The 26,757-nt window shown below is 37.0% G+C and overlaps 3 protein-coding genes across 5 annotated transcripts in view; all 3 read left to right on the forward strand.

Annotated features, from left to right (window-relative positions):
- The first annotated feature begins 6,194 nt into the window (after positions 1–6,194).
- On the forward strand, positions 6,195–8,768 carry LOC107697670 (uncharacterized). Its single transcript, XM_016498467.1, has 3 exons — positions 6,195–6,367; positions 8,113–8,674; positions 8,758–8,768. The coding sequence occupies exons 1-3, from the start codon at positions 6,302–6,304 to the stop codon at positions 8,766–8,768; spliced, it is 639 nt and encodes a 212-aa protein (XP_016353953.1). The 5' UTR covers positions 6,195–6,301.
- Positions 8,622–19,511, forward strand: LOC107697690 (centrosomal protein C10orf90 homolog). Its single transcript, XM_016498484.1, has 6 exons — positions 8,622–9,124; positions 11,456–11,625; positions 12,182–12,350; positions 13,085–13,148; positions 13,451–13,550; positions 19,020–19,511. The coding sequence occupies exons 1-6, from the start codon at positions 8,833–8,835 to the stop codon at positions 19,056–19,058; spliced, it is 834 nt and encodes a 277-aa protein (XP_016353970.1). The 5' UTR covers positions 8,622–8,832; the 3' UTR covers positions 19,059–19,511.
- A 1,952-nt stretch (positions 19,512–21,463) lies between these two features.
- adam12b (ADAM metallopeptidase domain 12b) overlaps positions 21,464–26,757 on the forward strand; it is a 113,447-nt gene continuing 108,153 nt past the window's right edge. For 2 of the 3 annotated variants that reach the window (XM_016498609.1, XM_016498611.1), the window contains exon 1: positions 21,765–21,923. In XM_016498609.1, coding sequence (XP_016354095.1) covers positions 21,812–21,923 — 112 coding nt within the window. In that variant the 5' untranslated portion in view covers positions 21,765–21,811. Of the gene's footprint in view, positions 21,629–21,764; positions 21,924–26,757 lie in introns of those variants that run through there. The other variant, XM_016498610.1, reaches the window with a different exon arrangement.

Genomic DNA, 26,757 nt, shown 5'->3' on the forward strand with positions numbered 1-26,757 from the left:
TTTTATATGACCTAATAAATAAATATAGATTGGAAGCATTGAAATAAATGATCAAATCTGAAGACTATTTAATATTTCTGTTCAATAATACCATTCAAGAGAATGCCTCAAGCACTCGTCGGAAATGTAACGCCCCTTACCATAATCGCGAGTTTAGTTAGTTAGTTTAGAGAATTAGTTTTACCATCAGTTCAAGCCCGAAAGGGGAGCAGACACAGTAATGATGCAGTACACAAGTACCATTCAAGTGTAGATTATATCATAATTTTAATAAAACATACAAAATAAGGCACAATCTATATATAGACCCATAGACAGAATTATACCCTTTGGTGCATGACGTCTACTGTAGTGGACAGGTATATTTTCTGTCACAGCAAAAAATTTACAAGAAAAATATTGTTAAAATCTGGATGAAACTATTTCTGACATCCTATTTAACTGAAAAATATTTTTTGTACCTGTCTGGTTTTCTGAGAATAAAATTATTTAACACTTATTGCCGAGGTACATGGTGCATCCCCTTTTCCTGCCTCCATTTTGAATATATTATGCAAAATCTCAAAACAAAAAAATAGATAAAAAGACAATAATTAAATGGAATCGTAGACAACACTTTGGGGGTTCGCCAGTTGGTGGTTGGGACATCTTAAATGGTTCAAAATGGCTTCCAAATAGCTGTCCACTGCAGTGACCACGATGCAACAGAGGGTTAAACACTTTTACACTTTGGCAAATTGTTGGCTAATTTATATGAATTCCTACAACGTCATTCGTATGACATCATGCAATCTGCTTATGCCCCACTGATGATTAGGTTTAGGGGTGAAGCTTTATGCTTTTTTTGATCTAAAAACCATGCTTTCATATGAATCACATCATACAAATGTATACTAAACTGAAATTGTGCACCTCATAAAATAATGTTTTCTCATGAGATCAGTTTGGTTATACAGCTGTATATTTATATATTACTTTTTTATTTTTTATTTATTAATTATACTGATTTTTACATATTATACTGTCATAGTGAGTGGCTCTCACTAAAATTGAGTTACACTATATTGTTCTGAGAACAATGCTAAATGCCAACATAAGAAAATAAATACAGTATGTGCTGTATATAATATGGTAAGCCTGTTATTAGTCTTTTAATTATTATATTTAAGCTTGCAAAACATTTAATAGCAGTTTTCTGTGTGTCTAGTGCAAAAGGCTTAAAAATGTTTGCCTGTGCAGTTCATGGTGATTAAGATTAATTTCATTGTTGGGGTTTAAGCACATCTTGATTATACTTTTGTATGATAAGCAGCTTTGGCTTTTTGTTGGGGTGCTAAAATCCAATGAGAATCATTGATATTAGTAATGTTTCTGACACATACTGTCATAATATAATACATAATATATAAATACAGTGTAGGTTTATTTACTGAAATAATGAAACAAACATAAATTACATTTAATAAATGTATAATATAAAAAGCCTCCCTTATACAGCCCCTGTTTACTACAGTATCAGCAAAACAAGATTATTATTTCCCTATTAAAACATTATATAAACATTTGTATTTTCTCCCTACTTAAAACACAGTGTTTCTAAGAACTGTTACAGTTAAAAAACGAACCACTGTTTGAGCTGACTTTAGACATACATATAAAGTGGCTCTAAATCCATTATTCACAACTTTCCTAGAAGCATTACATAAACATCACGCCCCCTTCTGTCAAGGGATAATAAGACCGTGGGCATAAAGCATTTTTTTCCGGCTGGTGGAATGTTCCTCCCATGAATATGCTCTGTTTTGCGGTACACCTGTTGAACAGCCTCAGGGAAAATTCACCCCATGACTATTACCACTGTCACTGTCTGTGTCAGTCTACACAAATATGACATGTGGCCATTAGTCCTTGTAAATGTATTAATTACACTGATCCCATAAGCATATGGTGGAATGGGGAGATGAGGATGATGATCTATGGTGACATAAGGGCCTGTTAATTAATTGGTCGATGATTTAGTGGTAAAATCTTGAACAGTATAGAACAGTAGTGATCTTGGCATTGCTCTAGCAGTTACACTACAGGAACTCAAAAACTAATTAAAAGATAAAAACAATAAGAATTTAGAAATTGTACACAGAACATGATCTGAGGATTAAGCATTTACAAATCTTGATGAAAGAAGAGATTTGCTTTGTATTGAATCAAAGCATTAAGCTCTGGTTTAAAAGCTCTCCGTCTTGCAGATGGACATGTTTAGGAATCACAAAGAAAAGTACAAGAAATATATGGCTTGAACTGAAGGATCAGTGGAAGTCAAATACTGTTTTGAGCCTCAGAATGGAAACTTCAAAATGTGTTGATCTGCCTCCAGCAGATTAACTGATCAAGCGACTTAGAATCAGCCTTTGACAGCACTATTCTGACTAGTTATAGCTTATTGAAATAAACTGAGAGCTGAGAATATCTGGAAGTATATTTCCAGCCTCAGCATATTTTGCCTCATTTCTTCTGAGTCACAGATTTATATATGACTGGATGAGTCTCAATCCCTTTCCTCAATCTTTTTCACAACCTGTAACGTATGGTTCCATTAGCGGTTCTCGTGTGTACATTCTTACAGCGATGAGGACGAAACATCACAATAAATCACTATGAGCAAGTGGTTTAATGGTGCTGCAACAATGCTACTGAATCTGCAGCGTACACTGTAAAAAAAGTTGTAAATTAAATTTTGGAGACATTTTATGAGAAAATACTATTTCAGTCTTTCTACTTCAAAATTTCATGTTTGATTCAATGTGCTGTCTTGTTTGTAATTGTCTGTGAAATTAAGTATAGCATTTCTGAGTGGAAATTGTTTCTATGCATTTTTTTTTCAGTGTAGCCTGATTCCCGAACTCAGTAACAAATAGTGCAATCTGTTTAATCTGATTTCCAAACAAATTACTCTAAATGTGCAGTCATTTAAATAGTAGTCCACATGATGTTTAAGGACAAAATATTTCCCCATGCAGATTTTGCAAGAGGCTCAAGCTGGCCATGCAGATTTGCTGCGTTGACCATAAGCTGCTTGGTTTGAAAGTGACTTCTGTGTGAGCTGTGCTTCCAACACAGACTCTTGGCAATACATTTTTGCTAAACTGGTGGCTGAATTTGTATCATTTTCATACAATCTGCTTAACCCCCATGTTAGGTTATTTTTAGAGGTGAGGTTAGGGTTCACCTTCATGCTTACTTTTTTTTCTAAAAATCATAGATTTTGGATCAAGGTCCTTTATAGTGGCCAGACTTGTGTTCACAATACACTGATTCACATAATAGGGATAGGGATTGGAACGAGACACAGCATATGCTTTTGCAAAATGAAATAATTTTTGCCTGAATACCTATATTTAAGGATCTGTTGTCCCATCAAAGTCTAGTAGATTTACAAGTTGAGACTAGCTTTCAGCAGACTGTCCTTACATACTATAGCAGGCATTAATCAAGTGGCTGAATTATCATCGTAATAAAACACCTTGGAGTCAAAGCAGAGAAATGCTTTGATACAAAGCGACAGCCTATCAGGGAGTCTCACCACCAGAGCCCCCTCTTTGTACCTCCCCTGCTGTTATAGCTGGCTGCTGATGTGTTTATTTGTGTGCGATGGTGCTTAGAGATGTTTCCCTACCCAGCTGCAATGCCCCCATGGCATCATCCCATTCCCTCTGCATGTGAATCAGTGTGTTCACCCATCACAATGAGCTCTGGAGCAACAACAGCACTGCACAGACCACATACTGTTCTCGACTCAACAGCACTGGGGAGAAGCCAGAGACATGCTTGATATCAACACCATGTTGGTTTATGCTTTAATCCAATGTAAAGCCCAAAGCAGCTTTGCTGGTCCAAAATAATTTGGATGAGAGAAATGAAACATGATTTCTATTATGTAAATCTGATTCTTTTTCCATCAATTGTTTTGAAAGGAGTTACTATAAGTTCTCAACTGGTTTTACTTTAAGAGGCAGATTTTACACTGGTAGTGACCCAATATACCAGATTTTTGGTAAAACTTTATTTTAAGGTGTCCTTGTTACATGTTACATGTACTTACTATCATAATAACAGTTATTTCATTACATGCAAGCAACCCTAAACCAAACCCTAATCCTAACCCTAACCATATAGCAAGTACATGTAGTCAATTAATATTACTCAGTACTTAAATGTATAATTACACTGTAACAAGGATACCTTAAAATAAAGTGTAACCAAATTTTGTTATAAAAACTGTTACATAGGTAATAACAATTCCCTTTCATGGGAACTTCGAACTGCGTCCTCTAGGGGTCGCTATGGGGAACGCCTCGATGGGAGGAAATCTTAATAATAATGTTAAGATTTAATAACTTTACACTGTCTCTATAGTTTGAGTGTTTCGTTTCTAAATATCTTTTGAATTGGGATGATTTCACACTATCAGTAGCCATAGTGTGTTCAGCACAATCCATGTTCATCCTTGAGACCTTATTTATTGCCACCTGTCTAGTATGTTCATGTAACTTGAGCAGTTTTGTCCATAATTTTTAAGGATGTCAACCTGTCTGTGTTCAGCATATGCCTAATTCGGTCAGTTTTCACCAGACAACAAAAAGAAATGTTGGATTTGACACTTTTGACATTAACAACAAAAGCTATGGGAAGTGTTTTCGCCTACATTTCATTTTTTGTTATCATAATATAGGATTATATGGATTATATAAGATGAGGCCTATATATATTATTTGCATTTAGCATTGTTTTCCCTGCTGTCCTGACTCAGAACAGTTTTGCAACCCACTTTACGGTAACATACCCTCAGTTGAGAGCCACTTCTGTACATATAATACATGTTAGGGACAAAGATAAATGGCAACGAGTAGACAAATTGCTAAAATAACATGGAAGAAAACACTACTGCTGAATAAAATCCTAAATTCAACACAGAAGTATGAAAACTGTTATTACATTTCTAAATCTGCAACACACCAACTCATCGCAGATGGCCCGCAATGACTTGGCAGTCTCACGTAGCAAGCGATTTCCCTCACAGATGCACGCTCTTGAGCCTTTCACTATTTTCCATATGAATCCTCAGGTCAGGGCAAGAGCCGTGACTGTTCAACCCCCTCTGATGATAGCAATCAGTCAACGCGGAGAGACACATCCAATATTGCCCAGCTACTCTTCAGAGACAGATCAGCTGTTAGTACAATTCCCCTCGCTGGTTCAACACAGATAAAGCAGAACCAACAGAAAACAAAGGCAATGAATGCATAATTATCTTTTTCACAGGAAATGTTTTACTGTTCTCTTCCTTTTTCATCCACTGGGTGTTTCGGTTGTTGAGCTAAAGCGCAAGAGAGTAAGATAATGAGTTTTGCTTCAGAAGATAGATGGGGAAATTTTGTTGGTTTGCATACGTGTTTGTTTAAAGTGGGTGACCTTAATGTCCACAATAACCACATAGGGTTTCCATCCTTCCAGTATAATACAGAATTATCTTGTTTTTAAGGGAACATAATCACATCCACATGGGATGTAATTTGTCTTCTATTGCTGTAGTATTTATTAAATTGGATTCAGATTTGCTGTTACATTTCCTCCTAAAAATATATGCTTGTTGTCCATTAGGTAAATTATGGCTGTTTAAAATAACAAGTTATTCCCAATTATTAATTTTGGAGTAACTTGCCAAACACTGCCTGGAAGTGACAGCCACACTTTGAATTAATTTTTAATGTCTGCTGTTTTCAGCAGCAGTTATTGGTGGAGACAAATGTGTAGCCTATGCTGTCAACCATTTGAGACTCAAACAAGAATGTCCATTGTTTTGCTGTTAAATATTTAAATCATGTAAGCTGATATGGCAACTGGAGGGTTAAGAGGGCTTATACACATCATGAATAAACAGCATGCCACAGTGTGAATATGAAAAAGCTTTTTCAGAACTCGGTAATTATTTGGAAAGACAACTACTCATGAAGTAACAACGAGAATAAGCTGTGAGCATACCAGTAACAGGTAAGCTAAAATACTTGAAAACTCTCTCAGAGTGGCGTGGTAACTGGATAATAGTGCCGACTCATGAATAATTTAAGTAAAGGTGAGCAGAAGAGAGTAGGTTGGGCTGACAAACGGCGCGTGCTCGTGTCGTTTATTGCGCTTGTACAATATGGCACCTGTCTTGCGCACTTTAGGCGAACTTGTGAACTGCGTTTATATAATAACTATGAATGACGTATTATTGTTTTCCACAGCTTGAAATGTAAGAAACATGCGCTCAAACTTGCGGCTCAGAGGCTGGAGGTGCTCTTATCAGTCGGCTCCCAACATTAATGAGGTAAGAGAGACGCAAGCAGCGAATTACAGATAAAATCCATTATGTATAAATTACATATGCATTATAAATATAGATAAGGTATCGGGCACGTTTGGGCTTTAGCGTTTTTGAAATGAAACCTAATTTTACGTTTTCAAAAGTCACACAGGCAAGCTTGACTTGTGAAAACATTGAGTGAAAACTGGCTGACAAATTTTAATGTTCACTGTATCTATGTTGTTGATAATTACTCATTATTTCAGTCTGGAAGTCAACATTCCCCTTACGAAAAAAGAAGTTTATTCAAGTGTGCTATTAGTATACTTCTTTTAAACTAAAAATAGGAAAGTATACTCCGTGGTAAAGAAGTCTTGTGGTGTGTGTGATCACTCCTCAGTTTTGGTAATAAATGTGGAGGTTGGCTATTGTAATTGAAGACAGCAACAGTTTCAGTCACACTGTTTGACCTTTCCCTAAATCAGCAGCAAATAAAATTAAGAGGCTAGCTGTGTAAATTAATAGTAATGTCTCAAACATTGTTTATTTTCTTAGGATTTCTGTTTTTATGTGTTTGTTAACCATTTTCTTCACAGTTTGTTTTCGCACTGCATTTCCGATGCCTTCACCTGAGGCTTTTCTGACAGAATACTTACAGTTTTTCCTTTTTTATCAGTAATTTGCCAAAGTAAACATGCAAATGTTTAATCATGTTTATCAGTTGTTGTAAATATACAATACAGAAATCGGTGCAATATTAGTTGCTGCTACTGATATTTTTTCTGCCCCAAAATTTCATCATAAAACAGCAAGACTGTCTAACATGTTGTGTCTGTCTTTTTGCCTCTGGGTGAAATTCATATTTATAGAGGGGTAATAAAAAGACCACAAATATCACAGATGCATTCATATCACCTTTAGAGCTGGTTTGTAGCCTGAATAAGAAATAACTGATATTACACTGCATGTGAGGATGTTACTGTTTCGATTTAAATTAATATTCCAGGTTAAATGCAAGTTAAACTCCATTGACAGCATTTGCGAAATGCTTTTGATTACTATAGAAGATAATTTCACTTTATCCCACAGTTTGTACAATGATTTGATTTTTCATAGTCGTCTAAAAAAAAAAGTGAAGTGACATGACATGTGGCCAAGTATGGTGACCCATATTTGGAATTTGTGCTCTGCATTTAACCCATCCAAAGTGCACACACACAGCTGTGAACACACACCCGGAGCAGTGGGCAGCCATTTATGCTGCGGCGCTCAGGGAGCAGTTGGGGGTTCAGTGCCTTGCTCAAGGGCACCTCAGTCGTAGTATTGAAGGTGGGAGAGAGCGCTGTACATTCACTCCCCCCACCTACAATCCCGGCCGGTACGATACTCAAACCCGCAACCTTTGGGTTACGAGTCTGACTCTAACCATTAGGCCACGAGACTGTCTAACATGTTGTGTCTGTCTTTTTGCCTCTGGGTGAAATTATATGCCATTATATGCTGAATATAGCCTACTTTTTCATGCTGTTAAATATCTAATCAGCTAGATATTAGTCATGTTTGAAGGTTGCTTGAAAATTCAAACCAATATATGAGCAAATTTTATTCATATATTGGTATGAATGAATCCATCTTAAATTCACCCAGGAAGTTCTTTGAATTGTCATGAGAACTCAACCCTGCTAAATGTAATATATATTTAACCCAGAATATTCCTGTAATATTTTGTAAAAGTTGAAGCTTCATACTAAAGGTTGTATACTTCACAGGCAGTGGATAATGAGTATTGCTGGCACAAAAATGCCATGACACCATGGAGGAGTCTGAGGACTAGATTGGAGGACCCAGTGAGAGTAAGGCGAACACCCCCGTTTTTCTCTGGATTTACATCATTTGATGAACCATGGAGATCACAACACACATCTAGTCCTTTTTTATTCCTGGGCCGGACACGTAGCGTCCCTGAAGCTCTCCATTGCTACAATAGACCCACTTTGCGGTCAAGCTTCTCTTCGATCACCATCACCGCCCGGAGTTTGTCTCCTAAAAGGGATTGTACAGCTTATTCAAACTCAACCTTTCATCCTCTTAACATGCCTGACAGACCGCCCTCTTTCATGGCCCGCAGTGAAAATAAAACCCTACAAGCCATTGCTGGCACTCCGGTGCCTCCTAGACACAAGACAGTTGTGGTGATGGTGACCGAGAACAGAGAACGACATTGTGCCAGCGAGACCCCCAGCAGTCCTCAAGCTCCACCAGTCCATGAGCACAGCTACACTGAGGAAGAAGATCAAACAGACTCTTTAAAACGTCCTATCTTCCGCTCTTGTGCCCATCTGGAGCTCCTTCCATCCAAGCTGTTCAGATCTACTCTGTACTTGGACAAATCCCTCTCAATCCCTCTTGGACAGACTTTGTATAGATCCACTCTGTCCCTTTCCCTTGGAAAACCATCTTTTACTCAGACCCCTGAGAAACCCGAAACCATGATTCAAACTAAAAGATCCTACAGTGACTGGGACATGGCAAACGTTGGCGTTGATGGAACAGAAAGGCTGTCCCAGCACCTGAAGAATGGGTCAACCATCAATGGCAGTGCCTTTAAAAGTAATACTGGCTCCAACTCTGACATGCAGTGTTCCACTTTAACATCAATGCCATTCAGAACAAGGTGCCACTCATCTTCTGCTGCCTTCAGACTGAATGGAAAGGCTAATGATGTCTTAGGGCCTCCACAGAGCAATCTAAGAGCCAGGCAGGCATTCAGCAAGCCATCAGGTACCTATATCACCTCCCTGCTCCTCAGCAGCCATGCAAATGTATCCATCCTCTCTCTCTTGCTCTTCCTCTCATTTATTCTGTAGCTTTGCTGCGACATTCTTTTCCGACACACTGTGTGATGTCTTAACTAGCGCGGTTTTATTTCAGCATCTCTTACTCTGGTTGCATACCTTCTGATTGGTGGCTCATGCATTATTAATGAGACGGCCTTCCCTCAAGCTCCTTTGGGAATGGTAATGCACTGTCAGAAAAACTATAAATGGCTTTGTGAAAACAAAAGAATGCACCTAGAAAGGGATTAGAGTGTGCCAGCTCAAGTGGGTCAATCAGATGTCAGATAAAATGGCCCGCTGGTGCAAATGGGCAGAATAGGTTTAATCTGGCATCATTTGATACAGAGTGCATGGCTGGGTATCCAGAGATGGAGTGAAATCTGTTAAATCTGTAAGTTTTCTGCGAGGCAGGATTTCGGATTTTAACTGAGAGAGTCTTGATCTTGGAATAATGAGATGCTTTTCAAGTAAAGCAAAGTAGCAGATTGTAGCGTTATCAGCATTTGATGTTGGTATTTTACAATTATTTACCTTAGTAGATGCACAGTCAGGACACAGATTTTTTTATAAAGGAAGAGAAAGCAAGCGAGGGGGAGCTATTGAAAAGAAAATAGGGTGAGTTTCAATCTTCTTATGTGAGATGATGCATCATTGACTCCACATTACCTTGCATCTAAAGTCTATTGGTTTCTCTGGCCCCTATTCTGGCTCTGTACGGCTAAACACATTTCCTTGTGATGAGTTGAATGATAACATCCTCCCTGCAGCACACTGATCTTTTGCATGTGGTCCGTGAGGCGTGTGACGGCACGGCTGCATGACTGGGCTCTGATGAACCAGGTACCACCGCAGGGAGGGCGCATAAGGGCACTTATCCACAAGTCTTAGTTTATTTATGTGTCAATCCTTCACTGTCCTTTTGCAACCCTTTGCATCTGTCTTTTAAATCAGCCTGTCTCTTTCTCACTGATCCTGACATGCTTTAGTGAATAGGTTTTTAGCTTTTATTTCAGAGCCAATTTTGAACAAAATGGTGGACTCCCCTGCGATAATCAAGAGCTTGAATGTGCTCAGTGTGAAATGCCATGAAAATGCAACATCTTACTCTGCCTTAGAGGATCAAGTGACAAGAGCTTGCAAAATTACTTTTTTTTTTTTTAGATATAATTTATCAGTAAATTATTGTCAATAAAAAGTTTCATTATCTAATAATGAAAATGTTATCTTGTAAATACAGTCTGCATGTTAGTAGAAACAGAATTTTGTGGGCATAAAAGGTCCACTGTCTATTGTGAGTAGGGTAGAAATATGAAGAACAGCTGAGCTCACACAGAAATCAGCTTTATGTTGGCCAGTGCGACAAATCTGTGTCACCAACCTGTTGCAAAATATGCAGAATTATGGTAAATGTGACATCACCTTTACTTTACATGCAACAGATTTTTTTTATTTTTAATTTTTTTTGGTATTGTGTGGTTACAAAGGAGTGTTTTTAGCATATTGCTAAGTAGGGGTGGGTGATGTGACCAAAATCTTATATCATGATATGAGTAATTTTATTTCACAGTAACAATATATCACAATATAGTTATTTTTACTTTAAATAGGGTCTTTATGATATCATCATTTTTAAAACCATAGAAATGTCATAATTTTTGTCAGTGTCAATATCACAAAAAACACTAATGTTATCCCATGCCTTCTGCAACTGAAGCCAAAGGCTTTCCTTTGAACATACAATAGATCTGTCCAGTTTATTTTCCAACTCGCCCCAAATTTGCTCAATGGAGTTGAGGTCCGGACTTTGAGGTGGCCAGTCCATCATTTTCAATGTTCCAGCAGATTCCTTCCATCGCAGGTAGTTCCAGCAATAGTTCGTTTTATGGGTATTGTAATGTGAGCGTTTAACCGTGACAGAGACGATAGTCCAAAATCTCTACCGGTTGACAAATTTCTACCAGTTAATCATGTCCATCGGTAAATCGCCCACCCCTATTGCTAAGTAATTGCTAGGTGGATTTAATCAAATCCTAATGGGGAAAAAAATCACGTCCTGCCACATTACTTTCCATTTAATATTCATTGCTTTTAAATACTAAAAAGTTCACAAACCCTATAGTGGACTGTTCACCTGCATGTCTAACACTACTTTTATGTACCAGTACTTGTGTGTATTGCAATGTATCAGTACTTATCCAGGTAAAATGTGTTATAGCAAGTGTTTGACAGGTTGTATGCTAAGGCACTGAGCTAACATCATTATTTATCTGTACAGGAGTCCCTCAGGTGCGCATAAGGGCCCATCTTGAGGTCAGAACAGTTTTCCACACTGCTGAGAAAGTCAGGAGACTTATTGAGTGCCCGGTCTCTCCTCATCTGACTAATTGCATCTGTGGGCCCAAGACTGACCAGCAGGACACAGGATACCAGTCGCTTAGCTTGAGGGTATGGTTTTACTGAAGGAATCTGGCTACCATCAGGTTTTCCTTAGGGTTTGTTCAGACAGGCAGAAAATAACAGATTTATTGGGGCATATCTGACTCTAATCCTTTTTTTTTGTAAACTGCAAAGATATGTACAAACCATTACAAACATACACCCACATATGGTTTGAATTAGTCATTTAGTTATGTTGATATTGATAAGCTGATAATTATCTTCATGTTATGGCTGATATTAAAATTCTATACTATTTTTGTATCTATTTTTTTTTACATAAAATACTAAAAATAAAATCAATTGTTTAAAAGCTACAACTGAATTTAGGCATCACAGCATTAAAATGTACAGTGCAATAAATTGGATATCCATTTTGAGATTGGAATTTTTTTTTTATTTAACTGTGTCAAATATATTGTACAAGCCTGGATTTTTGTGTGAACAAAGCCTCAGTGAATCAAGTTTACTTCCTTCCTGAACACCCAAATGTGGCAAATCATAAATATACACCCCAGCATTTCACTGTGGCACAAACCTTGTGTTCATATCCAAATGTGTGTAGGATGCTCTTGAGCGGTTTCGTCCAGATTTCATCTCTCGCTCTCAGAATCGGGTGCGACGATTGGAACTGAGGGCCAGGGAGAGGCGGAGCTTACAAACAGCTGAATTTATCATGGGCGTGGAGACGGCTAACCGTAGGCGGAACTGCACCAAACCACACCCCCTTAGTGGTAAAGATACTCCGTTTTCATTAGCATCCTATGCACAGTTGAAGGAGCTGTGATGCAGATCTAGTGCTGCAGCAATGCTGTCTCAGTATTACTGCTATAACCATTAAATCAGGTATCAATAGTAGCAATGAACAATGAATTGGTAACAGTACATCAATGTGGCAGATGCCTGTAAAAAGTGCCAACAGTGAGTATAAGGGTCATCATCTTACGATTTTTAGGGCAAGCGCTCTGCAGCAAGACACATTATTGATGCCTTCACAGACAATTCAGTGCTGCAGTGAAACATTTGGTGCATTAGAACTTCGGTTATATCAGAACAAACTTGAGGCGGGACAGACTTATTAAAAGCAAACAGATACAATAGAGATCTCAAAGACCTCTGCATGTTTCACTGCGGCCCTGTTGAGAATGAACAATGAATCTTAAAAAGTACATGACACATCCTGTTGCTCCTGCAGCTAACTGATGCCACCTATTGGTGCCATTATGATTCTGTAAAAATGGTCTTATTCACAAGTTATTGTATATGTGCAAATGCAATATTTGTTCAACAAGCACTTAGTTTGTTGATTTGTAAGGCCAAGTAGGCCAATAAGGTCACAGACTAACCAGGACAGCCTTTAAAAACTGAAACTAAAGAATAAAATGTAAAAAATGAAATATTAAGCTTTGTAACGACCTTTCCATTTAACTGTTATCCTTTATTCTCCTGCTGTAAATATGTTTTGTAGATAACCTTTTCAAACCCAGAGACAGAGCCATCTCAGGCAAGGAGATGCAATGGAGATCCAGGCAGTGAGTTTTCACATAAACACCCTCATAATATCACACATGTACCGGTGCTTATCAGTGCAAGAACACAATATGACCCCTTTCTGATAAGGACAGTGTTTGCTTATCTCTCTGCTTGAATAAAAGCCACCAGATCAGATGAAATATACTGGATAAAAGTATATATTGACATATATCAAGATATTTCCTTGTGTGTTTCTGTTTGCCGGCTTGGATGAAAAGTAGATGAATCACTTCCTTCTCCCACCTCCAAGTCACTTTTTTCATGTCATTATACATTCATCATCCTCAGTCTGTGCTTGCAGGATTTACAACAAACTCCCTGAGGTGACCAAAAAGAAGGAGGAGGAGAGGAAGAGGCTGGTGTTGGAAACCAACAGACTGAGGGCTGAGGTGTTCAAAAAGGTTAATCTTTAAATCTCACACAAAACTGCTTTGAATATTAAGGCTTATCTGTCATAAGAGCTAAGAATATTCATAATATACAATGCCTAGTTTAATATATGCTAGATTAGTTCACAAGCTAGAGCAGAAGAGAAACAAGATTTTTTTTGCTAACACTTTACGGTTCTTTCATTTGTTAACATTAGTTCGGAAACTACATCATGAACTAACAATAAACAATACTTTTACAGAATGTATTATTCTATCGTTTTTTTTTTTTTTACTACATTCAAAAGGTTAAAAATGTCAAAATGTTTACATTAATGCACTGTGAACATGAACAAGCAATAAATAATTATATTTTCATTAACTAACATTATCAAAGAGTAATAAATATAATATTACTGAAAATGTATTTCGCATTGTTTGCTAATGCCTTAACTAATGTTTACCAATAAGACCTTCTTGTAAAGTGTTACAGATTTAATTAATTAATTAATTTTTTATAAAATATCCTAAGATCTGATTATTTGTCCCTGTGGCACCACATTTATTTGTTACACTGAAACACCTATTCCATTTTACTAAAACAAATCCATTACTGCCATGTAACAGGTAGTTATTTTCCCGAGGCACTATAATGTTTTGCATTTTGTTTCATAAAAGTGAATTAGAGGTATACCGATGTGTGCAGAGAATGCACCAGGTCACATATTGTGTTTTCATCAAATAACTGATATTTGAAATTGTAAGGCAGTTTGATATAATCCAAATTTGGCCAGTTCGTGTTAGAGGGAGCATGGGAGCAGAGGCTACAGCTGTAAACCCTTTTGTACTGTAAGCTTAATTAAACTCGCTAAAGAGCACAGCTGTTGATTGGAGAATGATTGTGAAAGCCATTGAGAGTAAGACTGTGAAAAAACTCAAATGAACCGTGAAAAGCAGCCAGTATAAAGCAAAATTAAACTTTACACAGACATGCTTCTTAGCTGAATATAGAGCTGAACAGTAAAATATGATAGTGTTTTTTTTCAGGACCCAGATATGTAGTTACCTTAGTAGAATGTAATTAAAATGAGAATTAAATTAAAGCGTGCCTGGTTTAATAGCTGAAATTAAATTAGATTCAGAGTTGTAACCAAGACTCTGAGAGATGTTCCGTTTTTAGTCCTAAAATCTGAAAGAGAATTAGCTTTTTCCAGCAGTGGGTTCCCTCTGGGATGTCTAATGAGTGTATTCAAGAAAGTAATGTTCCTTGAATTATGAGTAAATTAAACTTTTATTTTAAAAAAGATTGTTTTTTGGCTTGTATGAAGACTGAAAAGTTGGAGAGTTCACCAGAAGCGAATGGGAGAGAGAGAGGACTGGCTATAAATAAAATAAGATCTTAACTTTGTTGAAACTTTTGTGTGCTTTAAAAGCTCAACTTTCCATCTATTATCTAGGACAGTGATTCTCAATCTTTTTTACTCAAAGGCCCTCTGTTGTTTAAAGGGAAAATAAATTGTCACTCTACATTTTTATTTTATGTGGTTTTTGCATTTTAATTTAGAGTTATTTTAATATAAAAATCATTTATTAATTTAATGACTTCAGTCCTCCTGTGGGCCCCCTTGGAAGTTTGCTGAGGCCTCCTAGTGGGCACTGGACCCCTGGTTTAGAACCACTAATCTAGGACGTGAGTTACAGTATATAGTGCTTATGTAGCAATTTGCTAGTGACTTGCCTTTTTAAAGAGCAAGATTTCAAAATGTGAGGTATGACTACATGTGATTTTTGAACAAAACAAGACAAGTGTCTTCAGATAGCAGCAACCTTGAAAACCACTTTTTCTAAAATCCCATTGGAAATTAATGAAGGAACAAGCACAGCGAATTAGCCTCCCGGACTGGCTTACAAATTGACGTCATGACCGAACGGTTCTGTTGCTTTGTGCTGATGCTGTAACAGTGAACACTCTAAAGTGATCCTCCAGACTGACCTTTAATGACCCCCACAAGGACAAACACACCTGAGGCTTTTGTCTCCTAATGCGTTCTGTCACAACTGTCGGCCCAAGTGTAACAGCGGAGATGAAACTTGTGCTGCTCTGTGAAAACCTTCCCTCCGGTTAGAAACAGCAGGTGCTGTGTGGTGCCAGACTGTCTGATCTCACCTTGCTGAACTTTTACCTCCATACTGAGGTGTCAAGTGATATATAGAGGCTCATGAGGGGCATTCGTGCAGAGAGAGAACAGTGCTTCACAACAGCTTGGAAATGATAATATAGGCATACAACATGACCGTTACATTTATCTTGTTGGGTCATTGTGAAAACCCACTTAAAGAGATATTTTACCTAAAAATGAAAACTCTTGTCATTATTTATTCACCCTCATGTAGTTCCATGTAAGCTTTCTTTCTTATGTGGAACACAAAAGGAAGCAATCTGAAGACTGTGCTGGTTGTTTTTTCCCCATGAAATTACAATAAATTGTGACTGAAGCTTCTTTTTTTTTTTTTTTGAAAGGAAAAACACTATTAAAGTATAAAAGTAGTTTGCATTAATTGTGCATTATATTTCAAGTCTTCTTATGTCGTATGATAATTTAAGTTGTTATTCACTGATAATCTTTGCCGTAGCTCTTCTTGACAGATGTCAAGAATAATGTCAGATTTGGGAATTAATAGTTTTTTTGAGTCAGATCTTTTCAATGATTTGATTGATCCAGTTCACAAAACCAGTCTTAAAGTGCCCCTATTATGGATTTTTGAAAATGACCTTTCATGCCCTCATAAACGCTGCTTTATCAGGCATAATGAAAATGAGACCAATCGGACCAATCACCGCAGAATAGCGTCACTCAAAGGAGGGGTTTGGAAAAATGAATAGCTGAGCGAATCGTTTGGGAGACGTTGAGCAAGTAAGGTAAAAATAAATGCATATTAGAAGACAATGAAAGTGTTTTTTTATGAACTTTCATTACCCATAATAGGGGCACTTTAATTATTAACTAACTGGACTGGTTTTTTAATTCAGTTCACAGACTCAATGATCCAGCCACAGCAATTCTTGATGTAACAGCTCAAGAATTAGAAGATATTACAAGTGAATATGACTTAATTTTATGACCCAAAAACTTCCTGTATGACTTCAGAAGACTTGAATATTGTACACAAGTCATATGAACCACTTTTATGATCATTTTATGGTACTCTTTCATCCTTTCTGAAGCTTGAAAGCTCTAGTCACCATTCACTTTAACAGATTTACTAGTACATTCTGCAGAATATCTCCATCTTCGTGTTCCACAAAGTTGTACAGGTTTGTAAAAACGTGAAGAAATAAAGACAAGTTTCTTTTTTCAGATATTCATATTAATTATACTTACCCTGTCTTCCAGCAGAGGACAGTATAGTTCTTCAAATGAATCCTGCCTATCAAACTACTTTTTGATATCCAGATTAATTCCACTCAAGGCTGATTTCATGAATTCCTTTTGTTCTTTTCGGTGACAGACACGGCCCTGATACTTAGGGGATGCTTGTGACACAATAATAATTTCCCTGTTTTTGATGCTTAGAGTGTTGAATTCCACAACAGGACAGCTTTCACTGGTATTTTGGATGTCTTTGCTGACAGGCTGATCCCTGGATGCCTAAAACGAGTGCTTTTGTAAAGCAGAAATCTCTTGTCGGGGTGTGTTGTTTTAATGGGTGTCAGGTCCTGTGAGGCTGACACTTTGTCATGAAGTGTCTGGCTCACTGTCTCCCATGAAGCCCTTCTGTCTCTCAGGCTTGCACCTCCTCTGTGACAGTGATGAATTCTTGATAAGTCAGGCTGAAGAAAGATAGAGAGAAGCAGGTGAAGGGAGAGATACAGTGAGAGAGAGAGAGATGCCAAAAGAGTTCAAATAGATGTTGTTTTGTAGCTTATAGTGTGCATAACTTTGTCCTGTGATGTACTTATGACAATTAAGGACATTGAAAATTCCAGTGATTGATAATGAGAATAATTATCACAATAAGCAAATTTACATGTACCTTAAAGGATTCATTTCAATTTGGAAAAAGCATTAATTTTTAAAATGTAATTTACGTGCTAGTCTGACTGAAATCATACCAGTGTGTTTTTTTGCTGGGTTTTTTTGTTTTTGTTTTGCTTCTTCCAGCATGTGTAAACATAATCCAACTACAATGTATAATAATATATTTACTGTATATGTACTTGATGTATATTTAATCCTTCTTCAAATATTTAATTGTTTAATACTTTTATTCAGCATCTCAATTAAGTAAAGACATTTACAGTACACTGTTACAAAAAATGCAGTTTTTTTTAACCCTCTGTTCATCAAATAATCGTGAAGAAAAAATAGATAATGGTTTTCAATAGAAATATTAAGCAACACAACTGTTTTCAACATTGATGATAAAAAGAAATGTATCTCAATCAACAAATCATTAGGCTGATTTCTGAAGGATCATGTGACACTTAAAAACTGGAGTAATGGCTGCTAAAAATTCAGCTTTGCTATCACAGGAATAAATTACATTTTAAAATTATATACAACCAGAAAAGAGTTATGCAGCCTTGGACAAAGACTGTAGCTTGACTACACAAATACCCGCTGTAGTTCAATTATACAGTAACTGCGCATTTAATGTGATGTGCTTACTGAGTTTCTTGCTCAATTAGTTTCAGCATCTTTGTTTTAGAGTTTAACTCTTGTTGCCACTAAAACTTCAAGGAGTAGAGTAGTTTTAAAATGCTTGATAGTTTCAAACATAATGTTCTTAATTACAGTAAATCAAAAGTGAACTATTAAACCAGTGATGTGACTATTTGTGAGTGATCTGATGCCTAAATATTATATTTGCTTCACGTTTTTTTTTTACCAGATATTAGTCAGTTGTTTAAACTGTTTTACTTTTACTCTGTGGAAAAGAGCAGCATGAACATTCCTCTAAACATCTTATTTTGTGTTCCACTGAGGTCACACTGTCATATGAATTTGAATGACTGACTTTTTATAAAAGTTAAATCAAAGTTATGTAAATATGAAAGATTTTTATTTTGGTTGAACTATTCCATTAAGAGTTAGTAAAAATCAGCAGTTCATGACAAAAATTTGTTTCTCGAACAAAACATATTCAACTTTTTCTAATCTACACTGGAATGTGCAGGTTATTCTATAGCAGCTGACGGAGCGCAGCATCAAAGATAGCCAAGGACAAGGGAAGCAGACAGAAAATAAAATGAATACCTCCGAGGAGGGAAAAGCCATGATAGCATGATGTGGTTGGAGCACAGATAGCAGGTTATCATTGCTCCCGGGGGAAATGGCCACCCAGGGGGACAGCCAGGGAGAATTCTGGGTAATCTGTAGATTACACAGTCACTTCCCCCTCATTTCTTCACCACTTGACCTGAGCGTGCAGATGCTTTGACAAACAGGCTGCTTGCCTGGTTGTAGTTTAGTTAAAAGTTTCCTCTTCTTTTTTCCACAGAAACTTTTGGATCAGGTTCTTCAAAGACACGGTGACTGAGGGAAGTGCCTGTTCACAAGATTCATATCCCCCGCGTTCTCCTTGCCTGAGGCAAAGAACTGAAGACGAGCAAGATCTTTGCAGCTTCCACCTGAGAGCAGAGCTTGGCTTTCTGATGCGTTGTTCCAAATATAAAACACCTTTTACCGGACCTGGGGTGAATCCACATGACATATGGATGCACATCCATGCCCTGTTGTGTCTGTGCAGTGTGATAGGTATTTTTAAGGAGAACATGTTTGATCATTTTAAGACTCTAGACCACTTAAGACTCTATAAGACTCTAGACCTGGTTGGAGTCTGTTTGCAGTTGAAAATGTTATGTCAAATAAACCCTACAGAAGACATATTGAGCTAACTAAAATGTACTTTTAAATTATATTTGACACAATTTCATGTTAATTACCCTACAGAAGACATATTGAGCTAACTAAAATTTACTTTTTAATTATATTTGACACAATTTCATGTTGATTAGGCAGATGCCCTAATGTATTTGTGCACAATCACTGTATACCTTATGCCTAATTATATATTACAAAGGTTTATTATGTACAGCTTGTTCTACTCTTGAAATAATAGTCATTTTGGTTCTAAAGGTCAGCAACAATAGTCTCAAGTATTATTTGGAAAAAAAAAGAAAAGAAAATGCAATATTGGCATCTTTGAACCTGCTTTTATTCAGATTCATTATGCAATTTTCCCCACATTAAAATTTGGACATTATGTTATTTTTCTGTAATAGCCAATTTCAGTAAGTGACGCAGCTTGGTAATGTTAAAATGCCGTGGGATGTATGATAAAAAGAAAGGGCCATATATTCCACTGTCTCCTTTGCTCTGGAAGTGTCAGGGTTTCTGGTGCGGAACGTGACATTTGGGGTAATAGAATTCAGGAGAGAACAGCGTAACAGGAGATTAGTCTGGAAAGTCAGTGATCAGGTGTTAGATGACAGATTGGATGACATGATGATAAAGCAGAGACAAGGAACTTCAGGATGGAAAACTCGTCTTTATTCAGCAAACAGAATTATGAGCTTTGTGGTTGTGGTGCTTTGAAAGGAAGAGCAAGCAAACATGCTGATTTGAAAATGCAAAAATGTTAACAAGTCCTTGAGTCTCTGAGGTCAGTATGCTACCTGCTGGAAACCTTGAGAGAGTTATTATGGAGTGCCTTGCATACCTGAAAGGAAAGTGGAAATGACCCCATTAAGAAAATGAATAATTTCCTTGCAAATAAACTCACAAAATATGCAGAGCCACATAAAGTTTCGGAATTCGGTGTTATGTAGGCGAAAATTTACTCGAGATTAATCACACAGTATAATGTTTTGAATGTAATATGCTATTTAATTTAAAATCCACAACTTTTATCCTAGATTATAACCACAGTACCTTTCAAATTGCACTGAACTCATTTATGTCATATCAAGAAGAATCCATTCACAGGATTGAGTGAATGAGAATAACACTAACAGTGAAATTTGACAGTGATGTAAGTAAATATATTTATTTATTTGAAAGGCTACACATAAATCATTGACCAGAAACAATAAAATAATACCATAAATAAATTTACCTGGAATAAATGTTAAAAGACTGTGAAATATATTTATTTGTGTGCCTCTCTCTCTCTCTCTCTCTCTCTCTCTCTCTCTCTCTCTCTGTGTGTGTGTGACCCTATTTACTTATTTACCTGTTTTCTTTATAGACATCTAATTGTAGCTATATAATAACAATGGATCCACTTTATATTAAATGTTTTTAATTACTGTGTACTTAAAATTAATTACACATTTATTGTTTACATTTTTACATTGTACTTACATTTAAAAATACCTTCCTGTAAATACATCTGTAATTAATTTCTGTAGTTACGTCTGCATTTATTTATTGATTTATTGGGTAACACTTTATTTTAAGGTGTCCTTGTTACACGTTACATGTACTTGCTATTATAATAAGAACAAATTATTCATAATTACATGCAAGCAACCCTAAACCAAACCCTAATCCTAACCCTAATCGTATAGTAAATACATGTAGGCTAGTTAATTAATATAATTACACTATAACAAGAACACCTTAAAATAAAGCATAAGGTGTAACCATTGATTGCATAATTACATAACAGTTAAAGAAATATAAATTGGGACCATAAAATGAGCTATTTTTATTGATATTATGAAACTTGTTTTAAAGACATAAATCATTGACCTAAAGCAATACAATAAACTAACACTATCATGACATTGATTAAGAATGCATGCTGAAAGGTAAAATGTTATTTAAAAATATAGGCTACTGTTTGTTTTAGGACCCCGAATGAATAGCTTTAGGACCCTGCAGAGCCCCGCTATAAAACACGTGGAGATTCAAGCAGCACTCTTCCAAAAATATCAACAATTCACCAAAGCAGACCGAACCGCATCTGTTCGTAGGTGTCTGTGTGCTCTTTGCTTTTGTTTACACTCTGCTTCTGTGACACGGGACAGGACAGCGTGAACACAGTAGACCATAAGATTTAAGCAGTACTGGCTTTGTAAAGTTTTCCTGACAGCTCTATCGCGGGTCTGTAGACCACCCTCCCCTTTCTCCCCTGTGGATTTAATCGTATTGCAGGAAGTCCCTCACATCCTCTCTGCTTGCGCTTTGTGTGTGTGTGTGTGTGTGTGTGTGTGTGTGTGTGTGTGTTTGTGTTTGTGTTTCTGTGTCGGTATATTATGAAGATCTCATCATAAGGAGCCGGGCATCATGAGGATCTACCGGCGCATGGAGAACTGGCGCCTCATGAGCGGACTGCGCGCTTTTGTGCTGGTGATAGTGGGGCTGACAGCTGACATCTCCACTCATCGCTCACCCGACGGTATGAGACACAATTCATATTAGTGCTTCTCTTACGGTCCACTTACACTAATTAAAACTAATATAGAAATGCAATTAGCCTACTGTAAGTTTATTGTTATTACATGTTATTACAGTAGACCTCTGTACCTTATCTACCCCTAAAGGGTGCATAGTCGTATTTTATCATTTACCTACCTTTGAGGGTATTGTTCCAGTGACAAGCTGATATATTTTTGCTAAAAAGGTTCAAAATTAAGATTACAACAATGTGAAATAAGTGTAAATGGACACACTAGTTTCTAAAATGTGAAGTGTTATCATCCAATTCAACATTATAATAGTAGTTACAAGTTACAAATCAAATATTTTATTGTAAAAGCATGAAAGATTTTGGCAGATGTTTGCATAGGTTTCTTGATTTAAGCCAGTTTGTCAACAGAACACATGAATAAAACAAGAGGAGAGTTGCTGAATGAGATAAATTGGAAATCTTGAGTGCATGAGGATGAACAACAATAGCAGGAAAGAGCAGAGATGCACATTTACATGTGGCTTTAGGAGATACCTTCAACAGTGACCATTTAAACACAATGTGATGTCTGGATGTCCTGTCTGTGTATATAAATAGGAATAAAAGCATTTTGAAAAGGCTTGTTTTGTACACACAAAGATGTACCTTTAAGGGTACTGCCCAGTGACATGCTTGGACCCCTAAAGGTACAATGAAATATACAATTTCTTATTTAAGTAATATTTTGAATGTAATATTTAATCATGCACAAAATTATATATATATATATATATATTCACACATTTTAAACAGCCACAAAATGTACAATATATGTACATCTGTTGTATGCTTCTTAATGCATTGTTTTTTTTATTATTACTTTCCTTGTATTTTTTACTATAAGAACTCATTTAAATGCACTGACACTTATTCATTTTACAGTCAAATATAATACAGGTGAAATTCAGCTATACTGAAATTGCATTTGAGCAGTGATATGCATTTATTATCAGCAATGTGCTTGTCAGTACTCCACAGTTTTATTAGGTCAGTGGGATTAGGTTTGAAATAGGCTTTGTTTTTGGCATGTACATGTGCTGCATTTATTTACAGAGCATGGCAAGTAAATGGTGTGTGTATGTTAATCATTAGGTCAGTTAGGGTTAAGTTTTCTCTTTCACCTGTGAATTTCACCATTTAATTCATCAGATCGTATTGTTCCTACACATCTGTTCCACACATCTCAAATGCTCTCCTCCTCTGCTCTCTCTTTCACAAGAGTGCACAAATGCTCCTCTAAGCTGGTGTTCAGAAAAATAGTAATTACAGCAAAGGCAGGATGATAATACGTCTTTGAGCTGTGATTGCAGGGGACTCTCGAAACTCTCGGTTTGATCACAGCAAATGAAACAGAATGCAAACAAAAAGATCCTGTGAACAGTCATATGTTTCTTATATGCCTTTCTTTATTATTTAAGTTACTGACTTTTGTGTCTGTGTGTATATATTGTGTGCATGAAAGCGGTTTAGCCACTGAGGGGCGCTGTCTTGAACACTTTTTGAGGGCAGTACTTTGGCTTTGCGCTTAATGCCAGACACTTTTGAGTATGCAAGTGTGTGTGTCTCATATTTCCTCTTGTTAGCACCTCATTCCCAGTGCTGACAAGTTCCTGAAGTTAGCAGGGCTGACATGGTTTCACAGTATCACACATGACAGCAAAAATGTACCTAGAGCCATTAAAATGCAATTTGAGTCTATCCATCCATGGCTAATTTGTTTCTTGTGCACTGAGACTGTTTGTGTGTGTATGTGTTTATAATATGTTCATCCATGGTTGAAATCCTTATTAGCTGGTGGAGCGTGGAATTGCTGATCCAGAATTCCCGATTCTAATCATAATCCCAAATATTTGAATTTTGTATCCGATTTGAATGGTTACTAATCACTTAAAGTTGCTTTGTGTTGCCAGACTCTTTGGGATAAATTCAGTAAATTTGTCGCACACGGAATTTCAGTGCAAAAACCTCTTAAAAGAGATGTTTGCGTATGTTTTTGATTTATAATCAGGCAGGTGTGTGATATTGACAAATAAATTATATACTGATAATGATAAATATAAAACTAAAACTGCCAGTGGGTGGCAGCAGGTCACTGTCTTAATAAGTGAGTCATTGAATTTTTCATTCAAGCGTTTTGTTCAAATCGACAGATTCATTTAGAAACAATACAAGTGACTGGCTGTGTCTAAAGTTGCATACTAGGTACTTCTTTTGAATTAGCACTTACTTTGCAACCATTTAGAATGAATGCAATCTGGTCATACTATATTTGTCATGTTGTCATTGTCATATGACCTGCCAGTGTCAGTTATGTTGCATTCACTGCAATTCACAGATCATCTCCCATGGCCTCATCGCATGGTAAAGTCTCCACTGAATGTGTACTTTAGAATCTTTCTGGAATTAGTAGAACATCCAAGTATTTTTGCCTATTATATTATAAATACAGTGAATTCAGACTTACTGCTCTTTGCTTATACATTTTTCCTACTATATAGTAGGGAATTGGATTGGAATTATGAATGGGTTATTGAATCATTCACTCAAATCATTCATTCAAAAACGCAGATTCATTTTTGTTTGGGTTTTGCAAAGTGACAAAGATGTTGTTTTGTTATTAAAATATAATGTGGAGTATTATTGTGGATGATACATATCACACAACTCTAGTAGTCAAGCACATTTTGACATTTTAAATAGTCGATTCAGGTGTTTGGATCACAGTGGTGCATCAATGCTATACAATTTCAGCAATGTATACCAGATTATAGTAATCTGCCACATCCTCCACACCACAGCACTCAGAACCTATATGCAAAATTGCATTTAGTGTTTTAGAGGCACATTTGTGCTGTTTTGCATAATTATGTGTGATTTTCATAATCCATTCCTTGAATCAGATGCAAAAACAAGACAGCATGTGGAAATAAATGGCAGTGTCAGTGGGCGCAATTCATTCTCAAGCTGCAGTCACACTTAGACTTTGACCGTGCCACATTTCTATGGACACCACAATGGTCATAATACAGTGTCGCACTCTGTGACATCATATAATACAATGGAAATGTAAAAATAATATACAGTCGAACCCAGTGAAATTCACATAAGCTTGGGTTTCCTGTCTCCTGCATTCACATTTGTATGAATGGAAGTCAATGGAACGAAAAGTGTAGTGTGACCAGCCCTAGTAAATTCTGACAGAGAAAGAGGAACATATTGATAAAATAGTGGTGAATTTGGTAAGAATTTCCACTGAAAGCTACAGTTCCCTTCCTGTGTGTGTTTGGTTTTCATGTGAGAAAGAGATAGCTAGAGACACTCATGTAGAGTTTTTTGGATAATGCTTTTTGTTGAAGGGTGGGCTGAAGTGATCAACAAACTTTGACACAGTTTTACCGCACCCTCATGAGCTGGACCATGTATGTGTTTGTGTGTTTCTTTTTAAAAGGATTCAGGTCTGTCCCAGTCATGTGAATCACCTCACTGTGGCTTTGGCCTCCGTCCATTCTCTATGGGAGGAGCCTGGTTTTACCTCCTGGAGAGTGACACACACTAAAACACATAAGCCAATCATCCAAATGTACAGGATGATCAAATATCTCTGGATTAATGTAAGGCAGATGCATTTCAGTCTCTGTGGTTCATCTCAATTTTTCAAATATAAGGAGCTGAGACCACTTTCACTGTTTCTGAAACAGTTTTGACATGTTGAACAGACCCCTGTTGTTCTCTGCATTGATCCAAAGCTCAATGCCACACACACACACAAACACACTCTCATTCACTGATTGGCAGAAACACCCAGTTATTGATTCTGGCTCAGACAAAAGGGATCAGTTTGTGCAGTCAGGTGGTACAGGTCTAAGCTCTCTGCACTCATTAGTCTTTCACTGTCATTGTGTGTGTCGTTTTCTCTGAGAGTGCAAACATGTCTAACAGACATATTAGACATCTAAGCTGTCTTCAAAATTTTGGTTTATGTATGTGTGTTTGTGACTGTGTTGCATTTGTGTAGAACTGCGTTTAGAGATGTATATTTAGTTGATACAAAATATATTTTACATTGTAGACTATTTGATTCTTCATCAAATGTGAAGAACATTTGAGGTTTTTGTTCATATAGTAAATGTGTGTGTACTGTGTATATTTATTATGTATATATGAATACACACCCATGCATGTATATATTTAAGAAAAATATGTTACATTGATATATTAAAGGGATCATATGATGCTGCTAAAAAGAACATTATTTTGTGTGTTTGGTGTAATGAAATGTGTTTATGCGGTTTAAGGTTCAAAAACACATTATTTTCCACATACTGTACATTATTGTTTCTGCTCTATGCCCCGCCTTTCTGAAACGCGTCGATTTTTACAAAGCTCATCGGTCTGAAAAAGCGAGGTGTGCTCTGATTGGCCAGCTATCCAGTGCGTTGTGATTGGCCGAATTCCTCAAGCGTGTGACGGAAATGTTACGTTCCTTACCATATTGTGATGCCTGCGGCAACCACATGTGACGACCCCGGGCTGGACTCCTCTTCGTCCACGGTGAAAGCCAATCCGGCGATCGACAGCGCGAAGTTGATGTATTTCCTCAGCGACCAGCACGGATCAGCTCCAGGCATGACGAAGCGATATCGTGCTCTTTTGGAAGGCCAAACAAAGTAGTTTCATTTTCACAATGAAGCACACAGCGCCCTCACGACATGGCGGCGGCGGCAACAACAATACTACAGCTAGAATAAAAGTTACGCCTTCTTTCTTTGCGTGAACATTTGGG

The sequence above is a fragment of the Sinocyclocheilus anshuiensis genome, unplaced genomic scaffold (genome assembly GCF_001515605.1).
Source record: "Sinocyclocheilus anshuiensis isolate Anshui unplaced genomic scaffold, SAMN03320099.WGS_v1.1 scaffold446, whole genome shotgun sequence".
Lineage (NCBI taxonomy): Eukaryota > Metazoa > Chordata > Actinopteri > Cypriniformes > Cyprinidae > Sinocyclocheilus > Sinocyclocheilus anshuiensis.

Excerpts from the sequence above, each read along its gene's own strand:
- LOC107697670 (XM_016498467.1), top strand. The coding sequence starts at position 6,302 with ATGCGCTCAAACTTGCGGCTCAGAGGCTGGAGGTGCTCTTATCAGTCG. Across the intron at positions 6,368-8,112 it reads CGGCTCCCAACATTAATGAG|GCAGTGGATAATGAGTATTG; the intron begins GTAAGAGAGACG and ends TATACTTCACAG.
- LOC107697690 (XM_016498484.1), top strand. The coding sequence starts at position 8,833 with ATGATTCAAACTAAAAGATCCTACAGTGACTGGGACATGGCAAACGTT. Across the intron at positions 11,626-12,181 it reads ACCAGTCGCTTAGCTTGAGG|GATGCTCTTGAGCGGTTTCG; the intron begins GTATGGTTTTAC and ends AAATGTGTGTAG. Across the intron at positions 13,149-13,450 it reads ATGCAATGGAGATCCAGGCA|GATTTACAACAAACTCCCTG; the intron begins GTGAGTTTTCAC and ends CTGTGCTTGCAG.